The sequence below is a fragment of the Penicillium coprophilum genome (assembly GCF_028826855.1).
Source record: "Penicillium coprophilum strain IBT 35676 chromosome Unknown utg000002l_segment0_segment0, whole genome shotgun sequence".
Taxonomy (NCBI): domain Eukaryota; kingdom Fungi; phylum Ascomycota; class Eurotiomycetes; order Eurotiales; family Aspergillaceae; genus Penicillium; species Penicillium coprophilum.
The window spans coordinates 397,124-422,504 of NW_026622721.1; the positions used below are offsets into that span (position 1 = coordinate 397,124).

General features: G+C 48.4%; 7 protein-coding genes across 7 annotated transcripts; 2 read left to right on the forward strand and 5 right to left on the reverse strand.

Moving 5' to 3' along the window:
* Window positions 1-34: 34 nt before the first annotated feature.
* N7500_001550 (60S ribosomal uL3 domain-containing protein) lies at window positions 35-5,133 on the reverse strand (the record flags this gene model as incomplete). The annotated part of the gene is made up of 13 exons (XM_056672696.1): window positions 35-290; window positions 345-1,018; window positions 1,095-1,251; window positions 1,314-1,371; window positions 1,462-1,493; window positions 1,568-1,613; window positions 2,257-3,011; window positions 3,138-3,924; window positions 3,989-4,145; window positions 4,202-4,294; window positions 4,346-4,525; window positions 4,591-4,877; window positions 4,935-5,133. The coding sequence occupies 13 exons, from the start codon at window positions 5,131-5,133 to the stop codon at window positions 35-37; spliced, it is 3,681 nt and encodes a 1,226-aa protein (XP_056536215.1).
* A 5,933-nt stretch (window positions 5,134-11,066) lies between these two features.
* Window positions 11,067-12,104, forward strand: N7500_001551 (uncharacterized protein; the record flags this gene model as incomplete). Its single annotated transcript, XM_056672697.1, has 2 exons — window positions 11,067-11,534; window positions 11,589-12,104. The coding sequence occupies 2 exons, from the start codon at window positions 11,067-11,069 to the stop codon at window positions 12,102-12,104; spliced, it is 984 nt and encodes a 327-aa protein (XP_056536216.1).
* A 1,162-nt stretch (window positions 12,105-13,266) lies between these two features.
* N7500_001552 (uncharacterized protein) lies at window positions 13,267-14,517 on the forward strand (the record flags this gene model as incomplete). The annotated part of the gene is made up of 1 exon (XM_056672698.1): window positions 13,267-14,517. One exon carries the CDS (start codon window positions 13,267-13,269, stop codon window positions 14,515-14,517), a length of 1,251 nt encoding a protein of 416 aa, XP_056536217.1.
* Window positions 14,518-14,731: 214 nt separating this feature from the next.
* Window positions 14,732-16,540, reverse strand: N7500_001553 (3'-5' exonuclease; the record flags this gene model as incomplete). Its single annotated transcript, XM_056672699.1, has 1 exon — window positions 14,732-16,540. The coding sequence occupies one exon, from the start codon at window positions 16,538-16,540 to the stop codon at window positions 14,732-14,734; it is 1,809 nt and encodes a 602-aa protein (XP_056536218.1).
* Window positions 16,541-17,021: 481 nt separating this feature from the next.
* On the reverse strand, window positions 17,022-17,908 carry N7500_001554 (undecaprenyl diphosphate synthase family protein; the record flags this gene model as incomplete). The annotated part of the gene is made up of 2 exons (XM_056672700.1): window positions 17,022-17,693; window positions 17,747-17,908. 2 exons carry the CDS (start codon window positions 17,906-17,908, stop codon window positions 17,022-17,024), a joined length of 834 nt encoding a protein of 277 aa, XP_056536219.1.
* Window positions 17,909-18,466: 558 nt separating this feature from the next.
* N7500_001555 (uncharacterized protein) lies at window positions 18,467-19,353 on the reverse strand (the record flags this gene model as incomplete). The annotated part of the gene is made up of 2 exons (XM_056672701.1): window positions 18,467-19,062; window positions 19,203-19,353. 2 exons carry the CDS (start codon window positions 19,351-19,353, stop codon window positions 18,467-18,469), a joined length of 747 nt encoding a protein of 248 aa, XP_056536220.1.
* Window positions 19,354-20,983: 1,630 nt separating this feature from the next.
* On the reverse strand, window positions 20,984-22,910 carry N7500_001556 (cytochrome P450; the record flags this gene model as incomplete). The annotated part of the gene is made up of 7 exons (XM_056672702.1): window positions 20,984-21,392; window positions 21,439-21,710; window positions 21,761-22,005; window positions 22,073-22,224; window positions 22,287-22,478; window positions 22,528-22,657; window positions 22,715-22,910. 7 exons carry the CDS (start codon window positions 22,908-22,910, stop codon window positions 20,984-20,986), a joined length of 1,596 nt encoding a protein of 531 aa, XP_056536221.1.
* Between the last annotated feature and the right edge of the window lie 2,471 nt (window positions 22,911-25,381).

Here is a 25,381-nt window from a genome sequence, read left to right on the forward strand (position 1 = left end):
CGTTGCACTACCGCCAACCATAGGCTTAAACATCTTAAACAGTCTCCACAAGGTCCTTCTTGAGGGTACCCATGAAGGCCTTCTTCTCCTCGAAGGTCTGGAAAGCACCGTGACCGAACTTGGAAGAGGTATCGATCCACTTGAGCTCGACCTTCTCGGTGGCCCTGCGGGAAGTCTGGGGGTACAGAGTCTTGCGCAGAGTCATAACACGCTTCTTGACACCGGGGACGGAACCCTTGACCATGACGAAGTCGTTCTTGACCTCACCGTAGTGGACGAAGCCACCCATGCTAAAAAAAGTTAGAATTGATACACCACGGGAAAACTGTCAGGGAGGAACATACGGGGTGATCTGCTTCTTGGAGATGTCGAACTCGGTGGAGGCGTTACCCTCATCAGAGCCCTTTCCGATGCGGAAGATCTTGTGGTTGCAAGAGGTACGGTGGTGGTATCCGTCCTGACCGGCACGGGCAACAGTCCACTGGACGTGGTTAGGGTGCCAAGCACCAATACAGGCGACCTTACGCAGACCCTTGTGAGTCTTGCGGGGCAGCTTGGTGGTACCCCAACGGGAAGTGACACCGGAGAAACCGTGACCCTTGGTGACGGCGATGACATCAATCATCTCGTCCTTCTCGAAGATGGAATCAATATCGATGGTCTTCTCGAAGAGGTTGCGGGCGAAGTCGACCTTGTCGGAGACGGAGCCACCGTTGACCTGGATCTCCATAAGGTGGGCCTTCTTCTGCTTGATGGGAGTCTGGCGGATCTGGGTGTGGGCGAGCACACGGACGACAGTGCAGTACTTCTGGATGCGCTCAAGCTCGCGGGTGATGGAGGCACCGGAGCTCTCGGCGTGGGACTTGGCGTACTTGGTGAAGGCCTTCTTCTTGGACTTGTACCAGTTCTTGTAGAAGCGACGCTTGACCTCATCGCTCAGGTGCTCAGCCCAGACGGTGGTGAGAGAGCGGAGGCCACGGGGAGTCTCGATGTAACCGACGACACCAACGGCAACGAGCTAGGAAAAAAAAAGAATGTTAGGGCCTGGTCACTTTTTCTTCCCTTCACTTTCGCACACAACGGGAAAAACGTACAGGAGGGGTCTCGATGACGGTGACGGCCTCGACAATCTCCTTCTTGTGCATCTTGGCACCGGGACGGTCAAGGTCACGGACGACGGTGGTCATACCGGCCTTGTAGCCCATGGAGGCAGTAAGGTGGACGGGCTTCTTGGCGTCATCCTTGGGGAAGCTGTCGCAAAAAGTCTCAGCGCACAAATCCACAAATCACCAACTCATTTAGAAAGTACTGACCTCTTGACCTTACCACGGTGACGGGCAGCGCGCTTGCGCGGGAGGTAGGCAAGGGAGCCTGGAGATATAATCAGTATACTGCACACACATAGGTCGTATTTCGCTTTTTCGAAATTTCGATATCGAGGAAAAAAAGGTGATCACGAACCGTGACGAGGCGCTTCGAACTTCCGGTGACTCCTGAATAGCGAAAGCTGGTCAGCAATTGTATTCAATGGCGATTGTACATAATTCTTCAATCGGGATGGACTCACATCTTGACCCTGTTATCGTTAGTCGTCGAGGTGGTGGGAGGACGATCTGGAAATGTCGAAGTTGATTTTGCACGCTTGGTGTGTGGGCTAACCTAAGCGAGACTCTTGGCGCGTTTGAGCCTGAGGCACCCCACAATAACCCAAATTATCTAATCCAGCCCTGGAAGAGTATCACGTGCCGTCCAGATTTTCCGGCCCCTGGGACACTTTTATGGGTCTTTCTGCTGCCAAGGCAAACGGCCAGCAATATGGTTTTTTAGGACATCCACATTGTGGGCTGGAGTGAAATGTCGGAAATACGTAATATTTAGGACGGTAATATAACTCCAGTAAAAAAAATAGGAGGCGTTGCAAGATTTACTCTACCAAATTCAAGAGTATCAAACAAATGATTTGCTTCAAGGATGCCTAATGCATCATAAAAAAAAAGATTCACAGAGAAAAGAGACTAAGAAATCATAAAAAAGAAGAGAACGAACAGACATGACGAGTATTCAGCGCACGCGCTTGAAACTAGGTAGTCATCGTAACTCGCACATTCATACCGTACATCACACACTGAAAGAGGAAGGACAGGGAGGAGCAAGGAAGCGAGAGATTTGGGCTTTGCCAGGTTTAACCAGACTACACTAGTCTGGTTGGAAGGGAGAACACTTTTTATGCCGTGGGCTCGGCCTTAGATGGAGTACTGGCACGGGCATTACCGGCCCCATTAGCGGGGTTGCCAGCAGCGCTGCCATTGGGGCTGCCTTTGGAAGCAGCAGCAGCTTTCTTCTCTTCCTCGACTTCGTCATCATAGTCTTCATCGACGTCCATCTTGCGCGCAGGGGGCTCGTGGGCAGGGAGAGCCTCGGGGCGAGGAGCTTCTTCTTTGACCGGGGTGTTGGCGGAAGGAGGTGCAGAGGGGGGAGCGTTGGATGGAGGAGGAGGAACAGAGCCCTCAGCCATCGGAGCAAGACTTGGGCCAGCAGAAGGGCGGGGAGGCATGTCCTGAATTGAGGGCAGAGTAGGAGGGTGGTGAGCAGCCTCTGAGGGGTGGTAGTTCTCATTGGCACGACGGGCGTCCTCGCGGCGGGCCTCCGAGGAGCTTCGTCGTTGCATCTCACCAGGAGAAGGCAAACGAGCGGGTGGGCTCGGGCGGCGGCTGTTCTGGTCATCCAGACGAGCACGGCTTTCTTGAGTCTCATGCTTCTTGACTGGACCGGCATCAGCCTCCCATTCGCGACCACGCTTCATTGCAGATGGGGGGCGATCTTCGCGATCACGTGCGGCAGCCTCAGCGGCAGTAGCCGCCGAAGGAGGTGCCGGGGCGCCAGACGCGATTGAGTTACCGCCTGGAACTTGTGGGGGGAGGGTAGGACCGGGGTGGAATTGTTGGAGGGGGTATCCTGAGCCTGGCGAGGAAGGGCGCTCATCGCGAATGGGGCGAATTTCAGGAGCTGGACTGAAAGGACGATTCTGGTAAGAAGGAGCACCGCCGTTGGGTCCAGGAGGTCCAGGGGGCCAGGAGGAGCGACAGGCAAACCACCCGGCATAGAACCTCGTGGGGCACCAAAGGCATTGCCCCCACTAGGGGGCGCGTTCGTGGCCTGGACCAGGCGCATTTCCAAGCTGGGGTAGGGTGTGAGGCGGCGGGTACGCATTGGGATCGCCCATCTTTGGCGAGCGAGGTGTACCACGAGGGTCCGGGAAGGTCCGGCCAGGCTCCTGTCGAGGACTTTGAGTGGGAGCACCAGGGATCCGAGCATCGCGCTGGTCAAGGCCGTTGGCTGGGGGACCTTGGCTCTGAGACTGAAGTTCGTTGATGCCACGGTTCCAGTCAGGAATTTGTCTTGGGGGAGCAGGAGCTTGTGGAGGGGGACCGATGGGGGCTGGGGCACCCCATTGAGGCGCTGGCGGTGCACCAACGCCAGGTGCCTGGTAAGCCTGAGGGTGAACATCCTGTGGCTGAGGTGCGGGGGCAGTGGGCGGCTGCTGTCCGGCCGTGCCAGCAGTCAATTGACTTTGGAGTAGCTGCAGGCGAGCCTTGATGTGGACGTTGCTCGGATCAAGATCTGCGGCGCGTCCATATGCATCCAGGGCATCGGTGATCTGATTGTTGCATGATTCGTACAAAGTGCCCAGGTCGTACCAAACTTCGGAAATGTAAGGGTTCAGGCGGATCGCACGAGAGTAGGCATCGAGAGCGTCGCGATATTGGTTGATCTGGTAGTAAAGCACACCAATAGAGCACCAGAAGGTCGGGTTGCGCCCATCGCGATAGACTGCTTGCTGGTAGGCTTCATACGCCTTGGGGTATTTCGCCATGGACATGTAGCAACGACCGAGGAGATACCAACTTTGAGCGTCATTGTTATCTGGTGGAACGATTTATTAGTTTCAATGTGTACAATTGAAATTGAGGATGGGAAGTGTACTCACCAGCATTGACTGACTTCTCCAAAAACTGAATGGCCTTCTCCTGGCTTTGGAAGGCATTACTCTGCTGGTGGTAGAGCCATCCAAGCTGCTGGAGAACCTTGGCGTGATTTGGATCCCGCTCAAGGACACGCTGGTAGGCGGATTGAGCAGACTCAAACTAAGGATTTCATGAGTACGAGGCAAGAATCGAGAGTGGGAGAAAGTATAACTTACGTCTTTCTGTTGCTCGTGAACATGGCCAATCTGGAACCAGATGTCTTCTTCGGTCAGCGGGCGTGGGGGGTCGCTAACGATGTATTTAAAGCACTGTGATGGATTAGTCGCAGGTTAAGACTCATACCAAGAGATTTTACATACCTCCAAACTCTGGTTGAACTTCTGCTGCTGCTTGTATATGATTCCCAGGCGGAAGTAGATCTCATTGGCCTTCTCGAAATCGGGGGCCATCCGCATCACCTGCGAGAAAGCCTCTTCGGCATGATCCAGAGAACCATAGCGATCATACAAGATACCGATTCCATACCACAGCTTGGGTTCCTAATGAGGGGGATCGGAGTTAGCGGCTAATATGTCAGCTATAGTGGGAGCGGAAAACAGCTTACCTTGGGGTCCCGCAAGTGGTAAAGGGCTTGCTGGTAAGAGGTGTATGCCTCTTGCAGGTTATCCATCATAAGATGGCAGTGGCCCAAGCTGCCCCAAGTCTCTCCATTGCTCGGGTCCAACTTCAAAATATTTTGCAAGTACTCAATTGCTTTAGGGAACTGCTCTTTTGTCCGTAGGATGCATGAAATGGCATTCATGGCTGAAATAGACCACTGGTTGTGACGCAGGGCCTGCTCATAGGCATTCATCGCACCCTCCAGATCGCCCATCAATTCGGTCAAGCTTCCTACAGACCCGACTGTCAGCATTCGCCATTTTCAAGTCTACCGCCGATTATCCTTACCTATTTGGAGCCAGACTTGTTCATTGAGTGTCGCTATCTTTTGTGCGGTTGTGAGAGAAGGGACTCCCTTCTGGCCTTGCACCGGAATTGCTGACATATGACCATTGGCTTGTGCCTGCGCTTGCGCATGTGCTGCGAGATGCGCTGCCGCATGGTGAGGAGCTACCCCCGCGGTGGGTGATGGTTGAGTATGAGACATGGTTTCCGAGGATCGTGAAATATGGTTTGAGTTAGACCGTGTCGCGACCGAACTCTCAAAGTGAGCTTGCGACACGACGATGCAATCCAAGTTGACACCACTATTGGAGACTGATCAAGTGTGCTCTTGATGTTGCACGCTAATCCTGAGGCGCAATTTCCGATCGCCTGGGCAAATAGCAAAGGGGAAAAAAAACGAGGGACGAGTCGCGAAAGAAGTAAAAGTTCCTCACGCGACACTATCCAGTAGTGTAGGGTGGCAGTTTTTCCAAAATCGACTAGATTTCGCTTTTTCCCGAAGATAAACGAGTGGCGCGAGATGGGCAGTGACACAATCTCGGACAGGTGAGGTCACAGCTAGAGCTAGATGCGCGAAGGAAAAAAAGAAGATAAGATGAAGAAAGAGGCGAAGATACACGGCGATACGGTGGGGAAAGGGGAAGTCAGAATTGAAGATGCGGAAGCCTAAGGGGGAAGAGAGAGGGAAGAGTCGAGGGGCTGGCAGGAAAGGTGAAATTCGCCAAGACACGCTAGTGGTTGCGTAGCTCCCGGCCGTCACAAGTGATTATCTAATCCAAGCTGACGCTCAGGAACGGCTTAGCGTTGTGGAGAAAGATCTGGAGGCGGTTATGCTCGTTTTTTTTTTTTGGGATTTTCTTTTTTATTTTCCGTGTCATTTTTTTTCCTTTTTCCTTTTTTCCCCCTCCCCCCCCTGTCCATCTTTAATTAAGCCCGTAATTAAATGATGAAATGAATGAAGTTGATCAAAAATCTTCGAATGATTTCTCCTTATAACTATAAATATAAGGTAATTTCCATCTGTTCCTGACAACACACGAACCTCCGGGAAAAGACGAGTGGAGACTACCCCCGTGCCCTTAGGGTGCGTTAGTGCGACTGTGCTCCGTGTAGCCCACAGGGCCGTGCAGCCGCATTGGCTTTCTCAAGAGATCCCTGTTTCCCCCCTTTTGCCCAGCACTTTAGTACCCGTACTCCGTACTCCGTACTTAATCCTCCGTATGAGATCCGAGACCGGGAATGATTTCTTTCTCTTTGTCTGCATATTGGACTCATCATTCCGGACCTAGGTACCTAGTACTCCGTACTCCGTACAAGCTAATTTTATTTAGGCCGCACCAGCACAGACCAAACCCGGAGTTGTGCATGCAGCTGTCGAGTGACCCAATGTCCTTTGATTTGATTTTTATCATTTTTCTTCGGAACAATTCCAAACCCCCTTCTTGGAAAGTCCATGAATTTTGTCAAAGTACCATGCAGGGTACCTTGACTTGCATACTCCCCCTTCCGTCATTATTGTTCCCGCCGTAACCGGCTTAGCGTGTCCACAGGTGATTTCATTTCATTTCAGCCACAGCGGTGCTTGTGGCTTGTGGCTAGTGAATACCTGTGGATGCGATGAGCTTGACATGTTCAGTGGAGACTCCCGACTGCCTTCGAATTTCCTAAGGACTCCGAACGGAATACTCCTCCACTTACCCAGAGTACTTGTCAACTGTATCCAATTCCATATCAAGTACTCCATACATATCCAAGTTCAACAACATACATATCATAGAACATGTGTACCTTATACTCTCTCCCAACTGCAGTGCGCCTCATATTCCAGGGTTTACTAGCCGAGCCGTTTTGTCTCTGCCGTTGGTGAAACGGAGAGGGGTTTCCCAACAGCCAACTGTCTTATATAAATATACGTATGCCCAGGTACTCCATACTCTCTTTACTCCGTACTCCGTAGCGAAATCTGGATTGCTACTATTTTAAATTGCCGACCGAGTCAAAAAATCCCTCCCCCCCTCATTTGATTGAGAGGTTTTTTACCCTTCGTTCCTTTTTCTTTTTCTTTCCCTTTGAATCTCTGCCTAATTACTCAACGCAGGATATATCAAAAAATAAAACAAAATAAAACAAAAAATACCATAGCTGCAACTGCAAATCTCGGAAGCATGTCAACAGCCAAAGCTCCTCGGAAATCACGGCAATGGCCCGACTAGAGACAGATCAGCCGCGCGCATGCCACATTGCACTGCCGTCCCATCCTTGTGTCCACTGTGGAGACGCCTTTGATTGATCCTGAGACCATAGATAAATAGTAAGAATTGACACCCCTGCGACGGGATTTTGCAGACGCCATGCTCCGACGGGGGTATGACCGTGCGACACGATTCCAGAGTTAGAATCGAGGCAGGGGGTGTGGGTCACGAAACAAGGCTAGACTTGATGTTGCAGGAATCACTGGCGCTTCTGAGTTGACCAGTGGAATAGACCAGTGGAGTTCGGAGTACGGAGTACAGAGAAAGACGTCCTTGCCTTATATATATATATCCTACTCCGTAATTCATGTCAAATTGAATTCTCCTCGCGCATGGCTGATCTGCACGGTCAACGGGACTCCGTACAACATACGGAGTAGATCCCCTCCACTATTTGCTCGTCAATAGAGTACACCTCAATATCGTGTAGTCAGATCATAAAAAAATTTTCAAGCAAGGCAACTCAAAACTAACAAGCAGAAAAAGAAAACATAAAGGTTTCAAGTGTCTTGCCAAGACTTGATAGTGCAAAGCGCAGGGATTGAAGACCGGTCTAGTTGGGTCGCAGATATTCCATTTTGTGCGACCTCGACAATCAAAAGCCAAGCTAGATGCGTCCATTCTAATCCCCCCGATCACTGATAAGATGAAAATCGTGGGGAGATTGACATCAGAGCGTGCCATTTCCAACCAGACTCGGGTGCAGATGCATGGTTCAAGGACGTTGGGGGGGGGGGACACACGGATGCTTTCTTGTGTGAGGTACTTTCTGTTGGGTAACATGTCTGTGCTGTGTCGGTGATAGGGCATAAGAGATATAAGTCTGGTCATATTTGGTGTCTAGATGCCGGTACTTATCATTTGTTGTTAGGTGGTTCTAGGCGATTAGGAGGGTCTGATGGTCTCATGGTTGCATGGTTACCCCAGGCGGGCTCAAGCATTCCAACGCGGGTCCTTTTCAAGTACTAGACCAATAATACCGAGCAGTTATTGATGTGGGCTGAGCCGGCTAGTTAACTTCCAAATCTAGCTCATCACATCTTGACCACCTGTGGCTGCAAGCCCCCGTCAGCCACAAATTGGGGAACTTGGATTTTGGGATCTGTCGATGATAAGCATTGAGGGATTATAAGCTGAACTATTTGAGTGATCTACTTTCCATGTTGAGATTTTTTTTCTTTTTGAATCGCTGATTGCCTTTGAAGCATCAGCTCAGCATTATATATGTCTCTACATTGCATTTTCAAATCAGTGATTGATTGATTTTTTTTTAACACGGCTCTAGACACAGCATTATCGCACGAGACTACACTAAACAACAAAGACAAAGCATTTAAATGCCCAAATCTTGTTTTCTCGCAACTTTGCTGCCCAAAAGCTACCCTTCCCAATCGACACGTGACGTGTGATTTGCATGCCTGCAGCGGAAAACTTAATTTGCGGCTTGTTTTGATATACATAGGTATATCAAGAAAATGGCATGGAATCTAGATCTAATCAAGTGTTGTTAAATATAAAATCTGCACTACAAGGTACTGGGAGAAAAACGGTTCTACGACACCAAGAGCGCTCAGAGCCGACCATGAAGATCTAGAAAGCCAAGCTTCCCAGTCCGTTTTTTCCCAGATTGAGACTGAGTGTCAATCGGAATACTATAGGAAGTATGACAAAGAGAGATACTCTGCGAGCTAAACCGGTGTAGAATTGTGAGCACCATGTTGGAGTTATCAATACGAGGATCGAGGATCGAGCCCATAAGCACGCGCAAGACACATACGAGATGTCAAAATTGCCGAATATCAGCGAACTGACCCCGTGAGTCTCAGTAGCAGCCTGGATAGGGTTTCGCAGGGGTTTGTATTTTCTTCAATTAATCATGCCATTCGATAGGGCTGGAGGTTCCTTGTTGGTTGCAATGTACTTATGGTCAAAACATCATGTGCTGGAAACGATATTAAAAAATACCGTATATTGATATAGGATAAGCTCTGGAAGAAGATTTTGATATGTGCGTCGTAAGGGGGCAGTTGGTGCCGTGCTGAAGAGTTGGGAAAAAGAGCTGCTCGGATGGGATTTTGACGTGAGACACAAACCACAGTTTTGCGGGTAGTCAGGGGGGGAAAAGGTGCCTTCGTATATCAACTTGTATTTGTCATTACCTCGGGGAATATGCGAGAAATTGCAGACAGGTCGGTCCTAGATGACAGGTGGATTAAATTGTCGATCGGATAGCTGTGAGACTTGTGAGATATGGAAGCGTCGATCACTCTTTGAGAGCAATACATAGCCAGCGCATGAGTAGGCCGGCTGCGGCATGTTGGGTGGCTGGCTTAGAACAGCGCCCAAGTTTGGGGAATGATTGATCTACACTCGCCACCTGTCATTGTCATGCCATGCCATTGCGCGCTTGGCTAATACCAGTTGTACCAGTTGACTGGTTGATTGCGAGCTCAGTTTGAGGAAAAGCACATGATTATTCGTGTGATTTGTGCAAATACCGACAGCCAAGGGCAGTTATGAACAGCGTGTAGCCGTAGATAAAGGGAAAACAGCAGACTGGACTGGGAGCTCGGCAACGGTGCCGGTGCCGAGCACAGAACACGCAATCAGTCGCTCTTGACCGCTCAGCCAAGCAGAGAATACGGGATTGTATACAATGCCCAGGAATTGAGACAGAAAAAAATCCCTCCAAGCCAAGAGCTGAGATCCCGTTGAGGAGAAAGAAAATCCAGGAAAGCGGATGTCGGGGGCGTTGATTCGCCTAGATAATCGAATTTGTCGCAGCGGGACAGTGGAATGAAAGAGCCAGAAAGTCAATACTTCCAAGACTTTCGGGGTGGGATATCTGGCAAGAGGGTTGAGAGAGGTATTTATTTTGGCTAATCCTATGCATCTGGGGTGGACTATTGACAAAACTTAGGTAAAAGATATTGAACAACCTGAGAATTATTTGTCCGGAGTCGAATGCCAACACCCGCCAACCTCTCGGCGCCTAGGCACCTGACCCTTGACCCTTGGGGGGTAACTGCCCCTGATTTGGGGCGTAGGCATCTATGGATAAATGTTGTAGTCGCTTTATGAAGTTCCGTGGGGGCTCTATGAGTATCGAATCATCAAAAAATTCAAATGCATATAGCTTATTGATGTAACTTTCCAAGATTAGAAGATTTCAAGATTATATAGAATTGGGCAATAGGAGCAATACGTGCCATCACGTGCGTACACCTGTTACCGCCAAGACTCCAGGCTTCGTCTCAACGCGGATCATCTCATCGAACTCGACCAATCAAAGCCCGGCAATTGTTTACTTATCATCCCCGATGGCTGCTTGGCGTCTTGGCGGGTGGTAAAGTCTCGTAATTCATATGGACTTTTGACCCCCTAGGCCACTTAGCATCGTTGTCTAATGGTAGGACGACTTACATCTTGTCCAACACAGCCCTACCCTGTTATCTAGTACGCTCTAGATGACTTTAACTGATATCTGAGATAACAGGATCGGCAGGATACCCACATATGATTCTTGTACCCCGTACAAGGCTCGACTCAATGCCAAGGGCTCGGCATCTGGGCGTCTTGGCGAGAGGGATTGCAAACAGCAGGAAATGCTCCTCCGCTGTCTTGCACGGCCTTTTCTGGGCTTTCCTGCCTTTTCCGCTCTTTCCAGCTGCGGTTCTCCGTGGCCTCTTATAAGTCTCTCTTCCGCCCTCTCTGCCCGCCCCCTTCCACCTCCGACTTGTCACCAGAGAGCCCCCTATGCCAGAAAGATTACGATTGCGGGAACCATGTGGTGAATTCTACATGCAATAGTCGCCCTCTGTGCGTCTACCTTGTACGACTCTTGCTTCGTCTTTACCTCCTGATTTTATTTTCCTCGCCGGCCATGCGGTCCCCGGAGATGTCACATAGCCCCGCCTATTATCAGAATCCAGGACCTTTTGGAACGACACATCCTCGCTCGATCGTCACCCCTCCACCGGCTGCTCGTCGATCTCAAGAACAATCCTCTGTATTGGGGCACCCCATAGGTGGATCCCGATCCTCGTCTCCTCTACCGAGCCGCGACGCCAGTCCGCGCTCATCCGTCTCACGGGCACAACGTGTATACCATAACCAGACACTGGGTGGATCTTCCTGGCCCGGTTCAGACCCTCAAGAGACCGATACCGTTCCGGCTGGCTCGACATCAAGTGGTGCATACAAAGAAGAGCGAGCCCAGAGCAGCTGGGCAGATCGACCGTCATTAATGCCAGGGGAACATTCCAACCCCAGCATAATTCGTGTCCGAAAACGAGCCATTCCAGATGACGAATTAGTCACCAATGAGGGTCATGATGCTCTCCTGATGCTGGTAAGTTCGCAGTATGGTATTCCAATTATTTCATGTATTAATAAAACCCTACAGTTCCGTCTCACAATCATCCCATTCTACTCGTTCGGCGCTTCTCTATATACCATCTTCGCACTCTTTTTCGCCGTCTTTGTGTCACCTTTCCGTCTCTGCTCATTCTCCCCTTACCTTCGCGCAACAACATTCACATCCCAAGTTTGTGACCTTCTTTCTCCTGTCCTCCACATCCATGAACGGCTCGTTTGCTTGCAGCCACCATCAGTGGAAGACCGATCATCCTCGACGCAGTCGACCCAATGGATCCGCTCAGAGCCAGATTCGGACCAACAGTCAGTCCTGTCGGAGCCGAGCGAGGTTTATACTGTGATTGGTTCATTTTTCGTTCTGGTCCTATCCCCATTATTCAGCATTGTTATTCTCCTTTTCGCATGGACAGCCGCATTTTTTTGGGTTTTCTCCATGGTCCTGGGCAACCCGGATGGCACCGAGCGCAAGGATGACGGCCGCACCGCCGTTCTTGGAGTCTGCAAATGGTGGCGGACATGGCTTTGCAAAGCACGGAAATCATAATAATCCTTAATCATGGCCTGCTAGAACTCAGCAGGCCAATGAGTGATACATCTCACCGCCAGCTTCACAAAAGCTGCATCTCCCCCTTCCCCTTACCTTGAAATATTGTCCCACACTGCATGATACCCCCCCCCTCTCGGTACATAGGCGTACACCGGGAATACGTGGAACGACCTAACTTTACTTTTACCCTTCAAATGCTGATATTACCTCCGTCCTGGGTGGCTATGACTATACACATTTTACATCATTGATGCATACGGCGTCTTCAATTGGCTTTTATTTTTACACGGCGTCTGGGCGGGCGTACAGTGACCTTGAATTTATTTGGACGTGTATCCTTTTTGTTATTTTGTCTTGCAGATTATCTGGGTCTGTTTGAGGACCCTCCTGCTCGACTTGAGACGTTGTCTTGTCTGGTGAATTGGTGGAGATTTTTGACCTCTTGGAGCTGTACTTGTATGTAAGAAACTTGTATGTGAGAGGAGGTCGTATTCTAGCACTGCTCTCTCGAGTGCGAATTTGATACCCAAGTTTATTGGTCTTGATTAATGGTGTTTGCTGGAAGTAAACAATGTAGAGCTGGCCACTTTGTCTTTTGACGACCTAGAAGTTCAATCATCCGATCCAGTTGACCTAGGATGATATCAGCGACGTTATGTTTGAGGTCCTACTTTGATGCCTTTACGCCTTCTTAGCTTCTAGGCTTATGACAACATTGGAGGTCGTCGTCTTCTCCTTTGCCCTGCCAGATGGGGACTAGCGTAAAATGGAAAGAAAACGTCCCCAAGTGACTGATATGGTTGTGTCTCTGGCAAGTGAAGTCGAGATCGAGTTGGCAAAAGCGAACGGTATATGGACTAATCAATTTGCTTTGAAATACACTTCCACACAATTACTGTGTACTCCGTACTGGAATGTGAACGTTGGGAATTTCCCTTCCCTATGCCCGCTTGCCTTTGAACTACTCCCGTCTACATAGCACTAGGACTATCCCTGTAGGCATATCCCCACACTTTGCAATTCTTTATTGTGGCCGCTAACAGCCTGATTTGGCTAACACCTCGGCCCCCCTGCTCACTGAGTTATGTAAGAAACTCGTTAACTAAATTTCTTTTCAAAGAACTTCCCCTCAGGGGCCATCTTCAACGGCTATGGAGCCATGCATCCCATCCAGACAACTGGAGGTCCTAGCCTCAATATATCCATTGCAGCGCCTCCAATATGGACATATGTCGCAGGGGACACCATAATCGGCAGCGTGAACCGACACTCGCACATCGTGACCCCAGACGCCAAGATCTCACTTAAATTAATTGGACGCTCAAAAGCCCGTCTAATAACAGATGGCTACCCGTCAAAAACCACATACTACGGCGACTGGAGGTTCTTCAAGCTGCCATCCCAAACCTTGTTACACGGACCTATGCACATACCCTCACCCAGCACCCCAACCGACTGGATCAACATCCCCTTCTCAATCGATATCCCCGAAGCAGCTTCGCTGTCAGCAGTGCGCGACCACGCACAAGTAGAGAGCTTCATTCCTTTAGAGGCGAACACCATCGAACAGCACCCATTACCGGGAACATTCTCAAGCGAATGGAGCGGAGCCAAAGTCTGCATCGAATACTACCTCCAGGCGCAGCTACGATATATGCGCAATGGTTCATGGCAGGTCGAACGCGCGACAGCCCCCATCACGCTAGGCTACCCGACAGTAGATGCGGACGAGATCCGGTTTGCGTTGCAGCGATGCAGCATCGTGAGCCGGGTGCGTAGCCAGCGATTGCTTCCATCGATGCGGGATGTGGATTTATCCTTGACGCAGAAGACACAGAAGATTCTTGGGTTAGCTTCTGTTCCTGGATTTAGCTTCAAGATTGTGATGAGTGTGCCGGTCGCTATTCAACTTGATAATCCATCGCCGATTCCGGTTATTATCAGGGTTATACCGCAGCGGGACGGGAGTAGTAGTGCTATTTGGGATGTTGTGCAACGGGTTGAGGTTACTGCGATCAACATGAGTATTCTTTCGAAGGTGGAGATTGTTCTCAAGCCAAGCAAGGAGAGCCTTTATAGGAACCCCAAGGATGAGAATGTCTTTGTTCAGCATTTGGGTCTGGAGAAGGCGTTTGAGCAGCGCAATGATCCTATTGTAACTTTTGCTGGAGCAAGTGATGCACCGGTCGATATTGGGAGGTTGCTTCGGCTTGTTCTTAGACACGATGGTCTGATGAGTGATGGGAAGAGACTTGGTCTTTTGGCTAGCATCCAGCCTAGCTTTGTTACTTTCAATACCAGGCTGAGTCACTCGATAATGTGGCAGCCCTCTCTTAGTATCGCTGGAGAGACACGAACTGTGTCGATGATGACAGTGGCCACTGTGTATAACAGTGCCTCCAGGTTGTGAGGTTGTAGATAAGGCCATCTGGCGTCGACGTTGGGGACATAATTCACTTCTTGTCATATTGCATTGCAGGGGCACGTCGATTATCTAAGACAACGATAGCAGCGAATAGTTCAATGATTGCACGGCTGAACACTTGTAATTGAAGTATCATATAATATCAGAATTAACAGATAATTACCTGCATAAAGATATTACATGTTTAGACATGGGGATATCAAAAGAATGAAGCTGCGGCCGCTTCAATAGTCACCTGTTCAAGTTCGACATCACCACCATCATGGTTGACAAAAGAATAATCGGGGTCATTAGCATCATCAGACAGGTCAATGGCATGAACATCCAAATCAGCAACACCACGAGACAACATCTGGACCTTTATCTCCATATCATGTTTTCTCTTTTGCTCCCTCGCCTCTTCCTCCGTCGTCCTCTTCAACTCCCTCTCGTACACGCGCACCTCCTCTTGATCACGGGCGTTATCCGCCCATACCTTCAGGTGCTCCGGGTATCTCAGACACCAGATCACAATATCCCGCGTTGCATGTGCATCCTCTAGCGCACTGTGCCCCTGTTTCCCGACTTGAATATCATAATTGACCAATTCATTGGTAAGAGTCTTCAGACTCCATGTGCGGTTGAGGGCTTCACGGGCGTGTACAGTGTAAAACACCGCTTCGCTGGTAATAATGGAGGAGTCGACAATGTTCCAGTGAATGATACCCAAGACGTCAAGATCATTGTTGAGAGAGTGGCCAACGAGAACAGTCTCACTATCCATGAACTCCCATAATTTCGAGCGCGCCCCCTCCCAGCCATTCAACGCTGTCCCTTTCTTGACAGCTTTGTTCATGGCACCAGGAGTCACCCCGCTGAAGCGAGAATCCCAATTCACTACTTTCGTTTTCGGCTGCACATAATTGTCGATGAGAACCTCGCCAGTCAAAAAGTCAATCGCGCTTAAAAATGCAAGCTCCCGACGCCCTGCCTCAACTTGCACCATCTCACAGTCAAGCACAATTGCTCTCCTCTTCGGCAAGCCGTCCGAAGAGCGAGGAACTTGGCGGAAGTGTCCTGTCTTTGGAGGAGGTTTCTTCGACGGGCGTCTGCTGACGTCTGCCAGGCCAGCCCGAAATGTGAAGCCTCTTGTGGCCAGGCGGGTTTCCGAGTGACATCGTGCCGACAAGTAGCGAAAGATCAAATTTTGTTCGAGCGGCTCCAGAACAGCATGATAATTTGCGTTTTGGGTGGCAGGCGACGAGGAATCCGGGAGTCCAGTTTCAGAGGTCTTGTTCCATAAATCTTCATAAGCCTCTACCCTCACCGGAGCACGTACCGGTGCCTGGTTTGATGTGCGCTTTTGAGCTGGTTTTGCAGCCTTGGGAGGCAAGATATCGGAGCGATCCGAGGACTTCTCAAGCTTCGCTTTCTTTGAGGCGGACTTCACAGGTTTGGCAGACAAAGCCTCAATAAGATCCTGGGACATCTCAAGCTTTGTCTTCTTTGCAGCAGATTTCGCAATGTTGACAGACAAGGGCTCGGGAAGATCCTGAGGCTTATCGAGCTTCGTCTTCTTTGAAGTGGGCTTCGCGACATTGACGGACGAGGGCTCAGAACTATCCTGCGACTTTTCATGCTTCGTAGTTTTTGGGGATGGCTTTGCAGCCTTGACAAAAGACTCAGATAGATCCGGGTATTTGTCATATTTCATAGACTTTGGGGCTGATTTTGCGGGTTTCGCAGGCAAGATTTCAGAAATATCCTGGAAATTCTGTTGCTTTGTGCTCTTTGGCGCTGGTTTTGCTGACTTGAGAGGCTTGGGGTCGAGACCATCTAGTGGCTTTTCATGCTTCTGCGAGTGCTTGAGCAAGGCCGTTACATTTCCAAAAGATCTGTCGCATGGACCGCAAGCAAGTTTGTGGCCTTTGGACTCAAAATGAGCCTTGACGGCGCCAATGCTTTTGAAGCCACCCCTCTGACATCCAGGACAGAAAAATAACTTGTCAACGACTGTGGGTGAAGCCATGATAAGGAATATTGACTTGCTCCCAAAATATTTCTTTTGTGTAGAGCTAATATAGAAGGCGCAATGTGTATGTCTTGCCTAATTGAGCCCAAACGTGGCAGACAGGGACTGACGTTACACACCGGTGACTGCGGGAGACTATATAGATCAACCGGCCAACGATATAAAGTCGATGAGATAGTCTTAAGTGTCAAGATTATCTTGCTCAACTTGCATAGGTCAGACAAGAACGTAGAGTGAATTGATAATTACGATCTCAAGAGGGATGAAATTGGCCAAGCCGAGATTCTGCCGAATTCTACCGGATTGGGTGCCTGAAATATCAGGCCTGAACCGGCCTTCGGATGTCACCACCAATCATAGCGCACGAGAAGAGTCTTTCCGATAACAAAGCTCAAGGCATATATTTTTGATCTGAAGACTATGTCATTCATTTGGACTGTACATCACACCCAAGAGATCTTGCTCAAAAAAAACCGATTCATAGAAAATAGAACAATGGTAATAACGACATGACAACACAGATAAAGCAAGTCAAGAGGACGCCTATGTTTGGTGTATGTAATTCCACACGGCGTTTGCTCCTTTGCCAGCGAACAATAACAAAGAAAAGATCGCATATGCCAAACTCCGGCCAGAGTGGATCCACAAACTGAATATCAGTATCCCGATGGCATTGCCAGAGTAGAAAATCACTCATTCGATGGACTCCCGATGTCCGAACAAGAATATCCACTGGAGGATCATCGACTGCATACATTCGACGTGCCAGTGACTGGGCAGTGATATCTGAGGGAGAAATCTTTCCCCGACAACATTCTTCTGCTGACACTCGCACTGCACGAGCAATTTCATTACGCGAAGTATATGCCAGGTACACGTTTAGAAATCTCGTTGTTTGGCGGCAAGATCTTTTCACGACAATGTCGATTGTTTCCTTTATATCGTCGCCAAGCAAGTCCAATCGACCTAGCACCTTGATCGAGCATTGATATCGCTCTAATAGCCCCCCTGGCTGAGCATACTCGATGAATAAATCTTTAAGTACCTCCATAACCGGTTCGATTTGCTCCTTTGGTCGTTTGAAGTTTTCAATGCTGAATGTATAGACTGTGACGACTGGTATACCTAACATAAAACAGCCTTCCACGGTCTGTTCATGTCAATATTGACAATTGATTATGATGATATTGACATAAGCCATACCTTTGTCATGGCTTGAGACCCCCGAAATAGTCCTTCTGCAATTGTCATGCCATGAATCTTTGAATAGCGTCGGTTGCCATCCATGATGAATGCAACATGGTTGGGTATGGCACCAGCCTGTAGGGTGTTGATGAGGACATTTCGGACACAATTTGACGCCATAATTTCCTTCTTCTAATTGAAGGGGGGAGAAGATGGCGCCTTTATTCTTCGGCTTAGGGTGACCTAATATATACAACCGCCAAGGACGGAAATGAGACTAAAAAGAGTCGAATACGAAGTGTTCCGTGCCTATGTGGATGGGTCCTAGCTTGCTTTGTGGTGATTGGCGCGGTCAATAATATCCAGGGAAACCTTTTCAGGATGTCGGATTGTCAGATGAGAAACTAGTAGCTTTAGCTTGTAGTGAGTGCTATTTTTACTGCAATTACTGCTCGTGTGGTATTAAGGACTACTGATCATCGGGCTATCACTGAAACTCATCTAATACTGACTCATAGGGTTAGATAGGCGTAGATCTTCTGACGAACTCTGAGGCTTTCGTTACAAGCACAAAACTAAAACTTAGATCATATAAAATTCTAAAATGCTAGCAGTATGCAGAAACCAACAATCTCGCTAGATCAGCAAAAAAAGTCAAACCGTTGACATTTGGGGTAATGCTTATATTCCCTATCTCTAACACACCTTACCTACTCATGCGCCGTCTTATATAAGTATCTAGAGTTCCTCTTCCCTTAAAAGCTCTGGGTCTATAGGAATTTCCTCTTCATCAGAAATATCTTCCATACCAATATCTTCCACAGCAACATCTTGCTCCATCAATCTCAGTCCTAGGATAGCCTCTTGCCCCTGAACACGCAACCTCCTTGGATCTGGTAAGTTTGGGTACTCTGGCATCTCCCCAAATGCTAGCCTCTTTCGGGGTGGAATTTCATCACCATCATCATAATCATCATCGTATGTGGTATCCAAACCTCGTTTGCGTCGTGATACTGATGCCAGTGCTGATCTCCGTGCGGGCAATGACTCTGATTCTGGTGCTGATTCTGTTGTTGGCTCTGTTATTGATTCCGGTGTTGCAGTTGGTTCTGGTGTTGATTCTGGTGACGCCTTCTTCCTTGCCGTCTTCCTTTCCGTCTTCCCTGCCGTTTTCCCTGCCGGAGTTGCTGCAGTACTTGTCACTTTATTTGCTGCCGTCTTTGCTGGTGCCACTGCTGGTGCCACTGTTGGTGCCGGTGGTTGCCAATTGGGGTCACTTGGTGGATCGAGTCCCCAATTAGTCGGATCATGATGTCGGTAATACTGACAAAGATCTAGTAGAGCGTCAGCAATCTCTTGATGATCAAGGCCTTGAATTGACGCTGGTAGATTGGGTATTTCCGCGATGAACCCATCACGTATTATTTCTCTAGAGATGCTCGACGAAAAAGGCGAATGGGAAGTCCACCTCTACCAGTAAAGGCATTGTACTCGTTATCGTGAACTCTTCGAATGGCGTTCATTACCATAGTTTGGGATTCGGGGTTCGACCAGAGACCAAGTCGTTCCCAAAGACGTTGCTTGGGGCGTGTACCCACACCTAGTCTGTGCTTGCCCAGCACCATTTTATAACAGAAAATGATAAATGTAAAGTTGGATGCTGGCTGTGAAGATGGAATGAGAGTCGAGATGGAATCCAGCGTCCATTAAATAATTGATGCGCTCTTTGTGAACGAGGTAGAGTCAATTGAGGCATGGATCTAACATATTCGAGAATACATTGTGTATCTTCGGAATTGAGGAAGGAAACAAAGGATATGACCAAGAACGTTTCCGAGGCGCTCTTTGTGAGCGACACAGGCTTGAATTGGAACAAAGCTTCGTCGAGCATGCATTGTCTATCAACAAGGACATCAAAGAAAAAAAACGATGTATATAGCCCAGCAGGCTTACAAGCCCCCCTTTTGACTCGCAATATGATAAACAAAGCGAAAATTCTCCAGTCACTTCCTAAATACAATGGTCCAGCAACACTGTGAAACGCGATATGGCATTATCTTCTAACCTGCTTTGGCGTTGAGGCACTACGTGGAACTACGACTCTGTGATCATCAAGTCTAAGTTGGTTTTCACATAATGTCAATCGAACAATTAGGAGAGAAGATCAAACGGCAGAACTGGTCTCGTTCAGAAAATGGTCCTATGAGCGATGGATGAACTTGACCCAATTTTGATGGAACTAAACTACCCCTATAAGATTAAAAGGAGTGCCATAATGGGAACTATCTATTTTCGGAATAAAAAGTACTGCCTGACCTCTTGCAGGGCTATAAATACTCCATACTGTCATCATAATGGCAACCAGCCAAGGGAGCCGCTTTATTAGCAGCTGAGATTGTCTCCATCACCTCATCAAAATGACGTATCGGCTCTAGCAACCCTACTAGAGGAATGATAACTTCACTACCTGAATCCTCTCCGGTTCGATCGCGTCTCCTTTCTAATTTATCTGGAATATACACTGGCACAATGACTGTGGGCGCCTCACATAGATCCGTATACTGTTTATATGTGAGATTTGCCCTCAGTATATCGAGCAAAACTGGGCAGAATGATGAGGTGTGATACAGGTAGCACTCACGTGTGGAGGAAGCAAGAAGAGGCTGATGGGAATATTCAGAACCAAGGCCCTCGAAGGCGCAAAGAGAGTTCCAGCAGCCCGTTCGAACGAAAAATGCCTTTTTGCAGCAAGACAGGGACTGGTGCTATAACATGTGACGACCTGACGGCAGCCCATAGTGTAGATAGCTAGTACTCGAGAACTAATTTCATTCCAAGTGTAGCTCATGCCCTTTCTCTTCACATGATTCCTTGCGTTGGACGATTAATTACCATCAAAATCGCTGGGCCGTGAGTTCCTGTGAGGTTCTTATTCTATTCTAGAAGTATTGGTTGTCTATTTTGGGCTGTATGTTAGGGCACGTCGATGCTATGATATCTTCAATGAAAACAAGCTACAAGAAGGCCACACAAAGTTTTAACATGCCACTAGAGTGAAAAATCTTACACTGCATTCGATACTAGTTGAGATTCAGCGCAATTTGATTCAAGAAAGCCGCCTCCCAGTGAAAAATATCCAAAATGAAAGTGGTCCACATATTCTGTCGACCCAAACAATTGTCTTGAAGAGCCTTTCGCAACCATATAACTAGATGAAGTGACCAACAGTCATCGAGTCTATATAGATCAGGACCATCACACAGTCGGGATAAACTCAGCATCACTTTTCTCCCAAGGATGTTGTTTACCGAGTTCTCGGATGAGTTGTTCGTGCATTGCGCTTCGCGGCCGGATCGACAACTTGAACGGAGCTGGATGGCTGATGACACCCGGGAGAAACTTGAGTGGAATATCCTGAGGGACTCCGTTTTCTATCGGTTTTGAGATGCTGAAAACAGTCAGAGCCTGCGAGACTGTGAGGAAAACATTGGCGTCTGCTAGTGTGCGCCCGGGACATGCGCGACGACCGAACCCGAATACGAGCATGTGCGGATCGCGCTCTGGGACTTTGCGGTCGGGGGTGGTCAAAAAGCGCTCCGGCTTGAAGCTCATCGGGTCATGATAGACGGTTGGATCATGCGTATATGCCCTGGGATATCCAAGACTGCATTAGAAATGATTGTCTGCTAGAATGGACAAGAGAGACTCACCAGACATTTGTAAGAATCGAAGATCCCTTGGGGATGAAGTAACCCTCGCATGTATCGTCCTGTGTTGACGTGTGTGCCACACTCATAGGTACAACTGGATGCCATCGGAGAACCTCCTTGACTAGTGCATTGATATATGGAAGGTCGTCTCGATCTTGGAATTGGGGTAGTCGATTACTCCCAAGCACTGTGTCGATTTCCTCCTGAGCCTTGCGTTGTGCCTCAGGAAAAAGGGCCATGGCGAGGAAGAAGCTCGCAATTGAGGAGACAGTCTACTGTTTGTTAGTCCAATAGAATGCGCATAGCTCAGATTTGCTCTCACTGTATCGGCGCCTCCGGCATATAAAGAGCCAGCTGACCACTTAATGACCATTTCTTCTTCAGTCCCCGGCTCCACAGGATTTTGTTGAAGAAGATTGGACAGGAAGGACGGCACAAATTGACCCTTAGCCATTTGCTGCTTGGTAAATGCGTACGGCACACCACTGAATGCCTCTGATCTGGACTTATAGTTTTGCGCAATCTTCACGAATCCTGCCCCAGGGAACCAGGCCGGGAGATATCTCACTGGCCAGAGAGTCAGACAGGGTTCCATGATTCAGTGGGTTGGAATAATCCCCCAGTCATTACTTACTTATTGGGATAAACTCCACCGCCCATGTTGCTGGAAGCAACGCATAGGAAAAGTCCTCCATCCCCTTGTCGGCTAGATCCACAAGAGGGTCACGAGCATGTGGTTCAATAGTATATCCATAGCCAATTTTCAAGACAATTGCTCCAGCTTCTCTGTTCCCAATTAGCTATTGCATACAAAAATATCGTTCTATCGAGTAGATGTATGGACTCACTTCCGTATGTGGTGCTGGAGGTTGTCTGGCTGATCCAATACCCGCACTAAGAAGCGAGCGACCTCTGCTACCTGAGTATCGTTGAAGCGAGCAACCGAATTCTTTGAACCCATCTCTTGATACAGGTGTTTTCGTGTCTTTCTAACATGGTCTGGGTTTATGAGTGCCCCAAGGACTAAATCCCACCCCGACCTGGTGATATCAGTTACCATGCTGTCATCTTCTTGATGCCTTCACTTACATTTCAGTAAACGCATTTTTTGGACGCGAGGAGTGTATAGCTGAGCGCTTCTCTAGTAGCTGCACGGCCAATTTGGCGTCGTTGAGGATGATAATATGTCTTCCCAGTACTGTGAGTGAGCTGATTGGTCCTAATTGGAAATAGTTAACATCCCGATATTTTGTGCTCTCCAGGTCCTCTCTATTACCATATAGTTCCTTATGTCTTAGCCAGTGCATCCAATCTTGTTGGTCTGGGGTTGGTAGATCCTTCAGATTTCCAATTATGGGTTGCTGTTTAGGACCTGGAGGAAGGGACAGCGGATATCTTTTCCGACCGCGAAGAGTGGTGACAATAAAAAAGCCGAAGGCAATGAGAAGACTCAGCCACAACGTCGACAACATGATGATGTTGATACAATATCAAAAGATGCTAAGAGTCGATAGTATTTTTGCTTATGCTGGATTTGACTGCTTTTAAAAGTCTCGAAGAGGGGTTTGCAGGATAGATGCATTCGATGTAACATCCGCGCTTACCATTATAGTACGATAAGCCGGCCATCTGTTCGTCAGGAGGCGGGATGTAGGTGCATAATGTTGTAGTCACTTTTTGACCAGGACATATGAAAGTGCGTCTTTGTGGCCTTCTATACACTAACCCTTTTATTGGTAGCTAATATCCTGATTTTTGATGCATTGGCACATTTCTTGCCACTTGTAACCTTGTTGTATTATCTTTCTACTATTAAAATGTTGACAAGCCAGGTGTTTATACCCTGTTAGGACAGCCTAGGCGAGAGGGTCCCCCAATGCAGTGAATGTGCATGCATGCTGCCGATATAAATTACCGTATTCTTTCAAATGCATACAGTCGATCGAATGGGAAATAAGGTGACGGGTACATATTACCCAACTATGTACTCCGTAGTTTGCTGAATCTTCATTATTGGTATTGTAATTACTGACAAAAAAAACGCAAAGTGACGTGTATGCATGTGCATTGCATTAGGGGACTTTCTCGGGCTGCTGGGGCAGGTACTCGTCACATAAGACACAGTACCTTAAGTACATATGATTATAACATAGATGCTGACTGCGCAAAATGGTTATCTTAGACGTTAAATCCACCTAGATAGCTCATTCGATCGAATACTGATGTTAAATATAGATCATGGAGGTTCATAGTTAACATGTCAGAATCTTTGCAGCTTGATGAAGAGGGATCAAAACAGAGACGGGCCCACAAAAAGGAGCGAATCGCCTAGATACAGAGCGCCACTGCAGGCATTGTTCACTTCATCTTTAGATTAACTCTTTAATTGGGTGGATAGCCACCGTACTGTGCTTCACTGGTAGTAGATAGATGGTTTTAAAACCTCAGACCCCACCCCCTCTACTTTGAGAGTGATATGCCGCCCGCTTGCCTCTCCCAGCCAAGCTCGTTCACCCAGGGCCATCACCTCCGCTTTCTCGCCAACCCGCCACCAGGGCACCATCAGACCCTCTTTTATTCCAAACCAATACCGATGCCTACCTCAAAAAGGGTTGTTATACCTCTTTCGTTTGCTAGGTGGAACATGGAGCTTGGTAGGGTGTTCAGGGTCTAATAGGGCGAAAAAGCGATCGTCGGACCCACCCGACTCGCGATTGAAGAATAAAGCCTCGGCGCTTCCCGCCTCCGCCGATATCTAGGCGCAGCAGTTTAGGGCCTGACGTCGTGATGTTGTCGCGAATGAAGTCACTGCGACGCTAGCTGGTACCGAGATTGAATACTGTTGGTTGAGCAAAAAGTGCATTGGCTTATGGTTGGCACTGCCGTGAGATTGTCGGTGGCTGGCTGAGATTGAGGGAGAACTTGGACGGTGTGATTGCTAGCGTGGCAGTGGTTGATGGGGGAGAATTCATTTTGGGTCTTAACTGCAAATGATATGGAATAGAACATATCGAGTGAACGTGAGAATGTATTTGTCTATTTGCTTGCTGAGGTCAAAGTTCATAGGAATCTTTGACAACAATCTGACACCACGGAATTTGATGGGTATTTCGGTAGCCTTTACTAGACAGAATCCCTGTAACCGACGTCACCGTTGTCTGAAGGCTTTCCGCTTACTGAAAGCTGACGCGAGGCTGCAGTTTAATGTATCTCGTTGCTGAGCCTATCATATTAGGGGACCTAACCCGAAAGGCCATGAGCAAAACAGGCATTCAAAATAAGAAGAATCAATGTCAATTGAGGTCAAATACAAACCTGGACATGGGATAACTAAACGGCAAAGTGCGCTGCGCCAGGGAGAAGAGCTAGCCCTGGACAAATGGCGACACTGGGGTAGTGTCCCTGACAGCAAAGATGACAATGCGTCAACTCCTACGAGAATCCACCTGTATGTGATCGACTGAGTCCATCTTGCCTTAAGAGATTCCCGCACACAATGGGCTACGACTTAAGAAGAACTGGTACATATCAAAGGCCGACAAAGGGCAGAGGAGCTGTAGCAGAATCACACGCCATTCCCATTCATATCTCGGCTCAGAAACGATAGCCCACTATAGCCCCTAGAGATCGCTTATAACTGTTCTGGCAGCCTCTGTTTTGGCTATCACGCTGGACCACAAGACGGGCTGGACCCTCCAGAAGCGCACGAGTCAAGTATATCTTTCGAGTTCAAGATGACAGTTTGTGTCCGGTGCTCTAATTAAGACGAGAATTGATAGAAAGTCTTTTATAGGAGTTACCCTGATAGCCCCAAGGATTTCATGACAAGCTTCCACGTTCATGTTCTTATAACCTTGTCTCGAGACCTCGCTCAGCAAAAGGGGGCGTTCCCAATGTGAACCTGTGGGCCTTGGAAGGACTACCTACCCAGGTAAATAAGGCC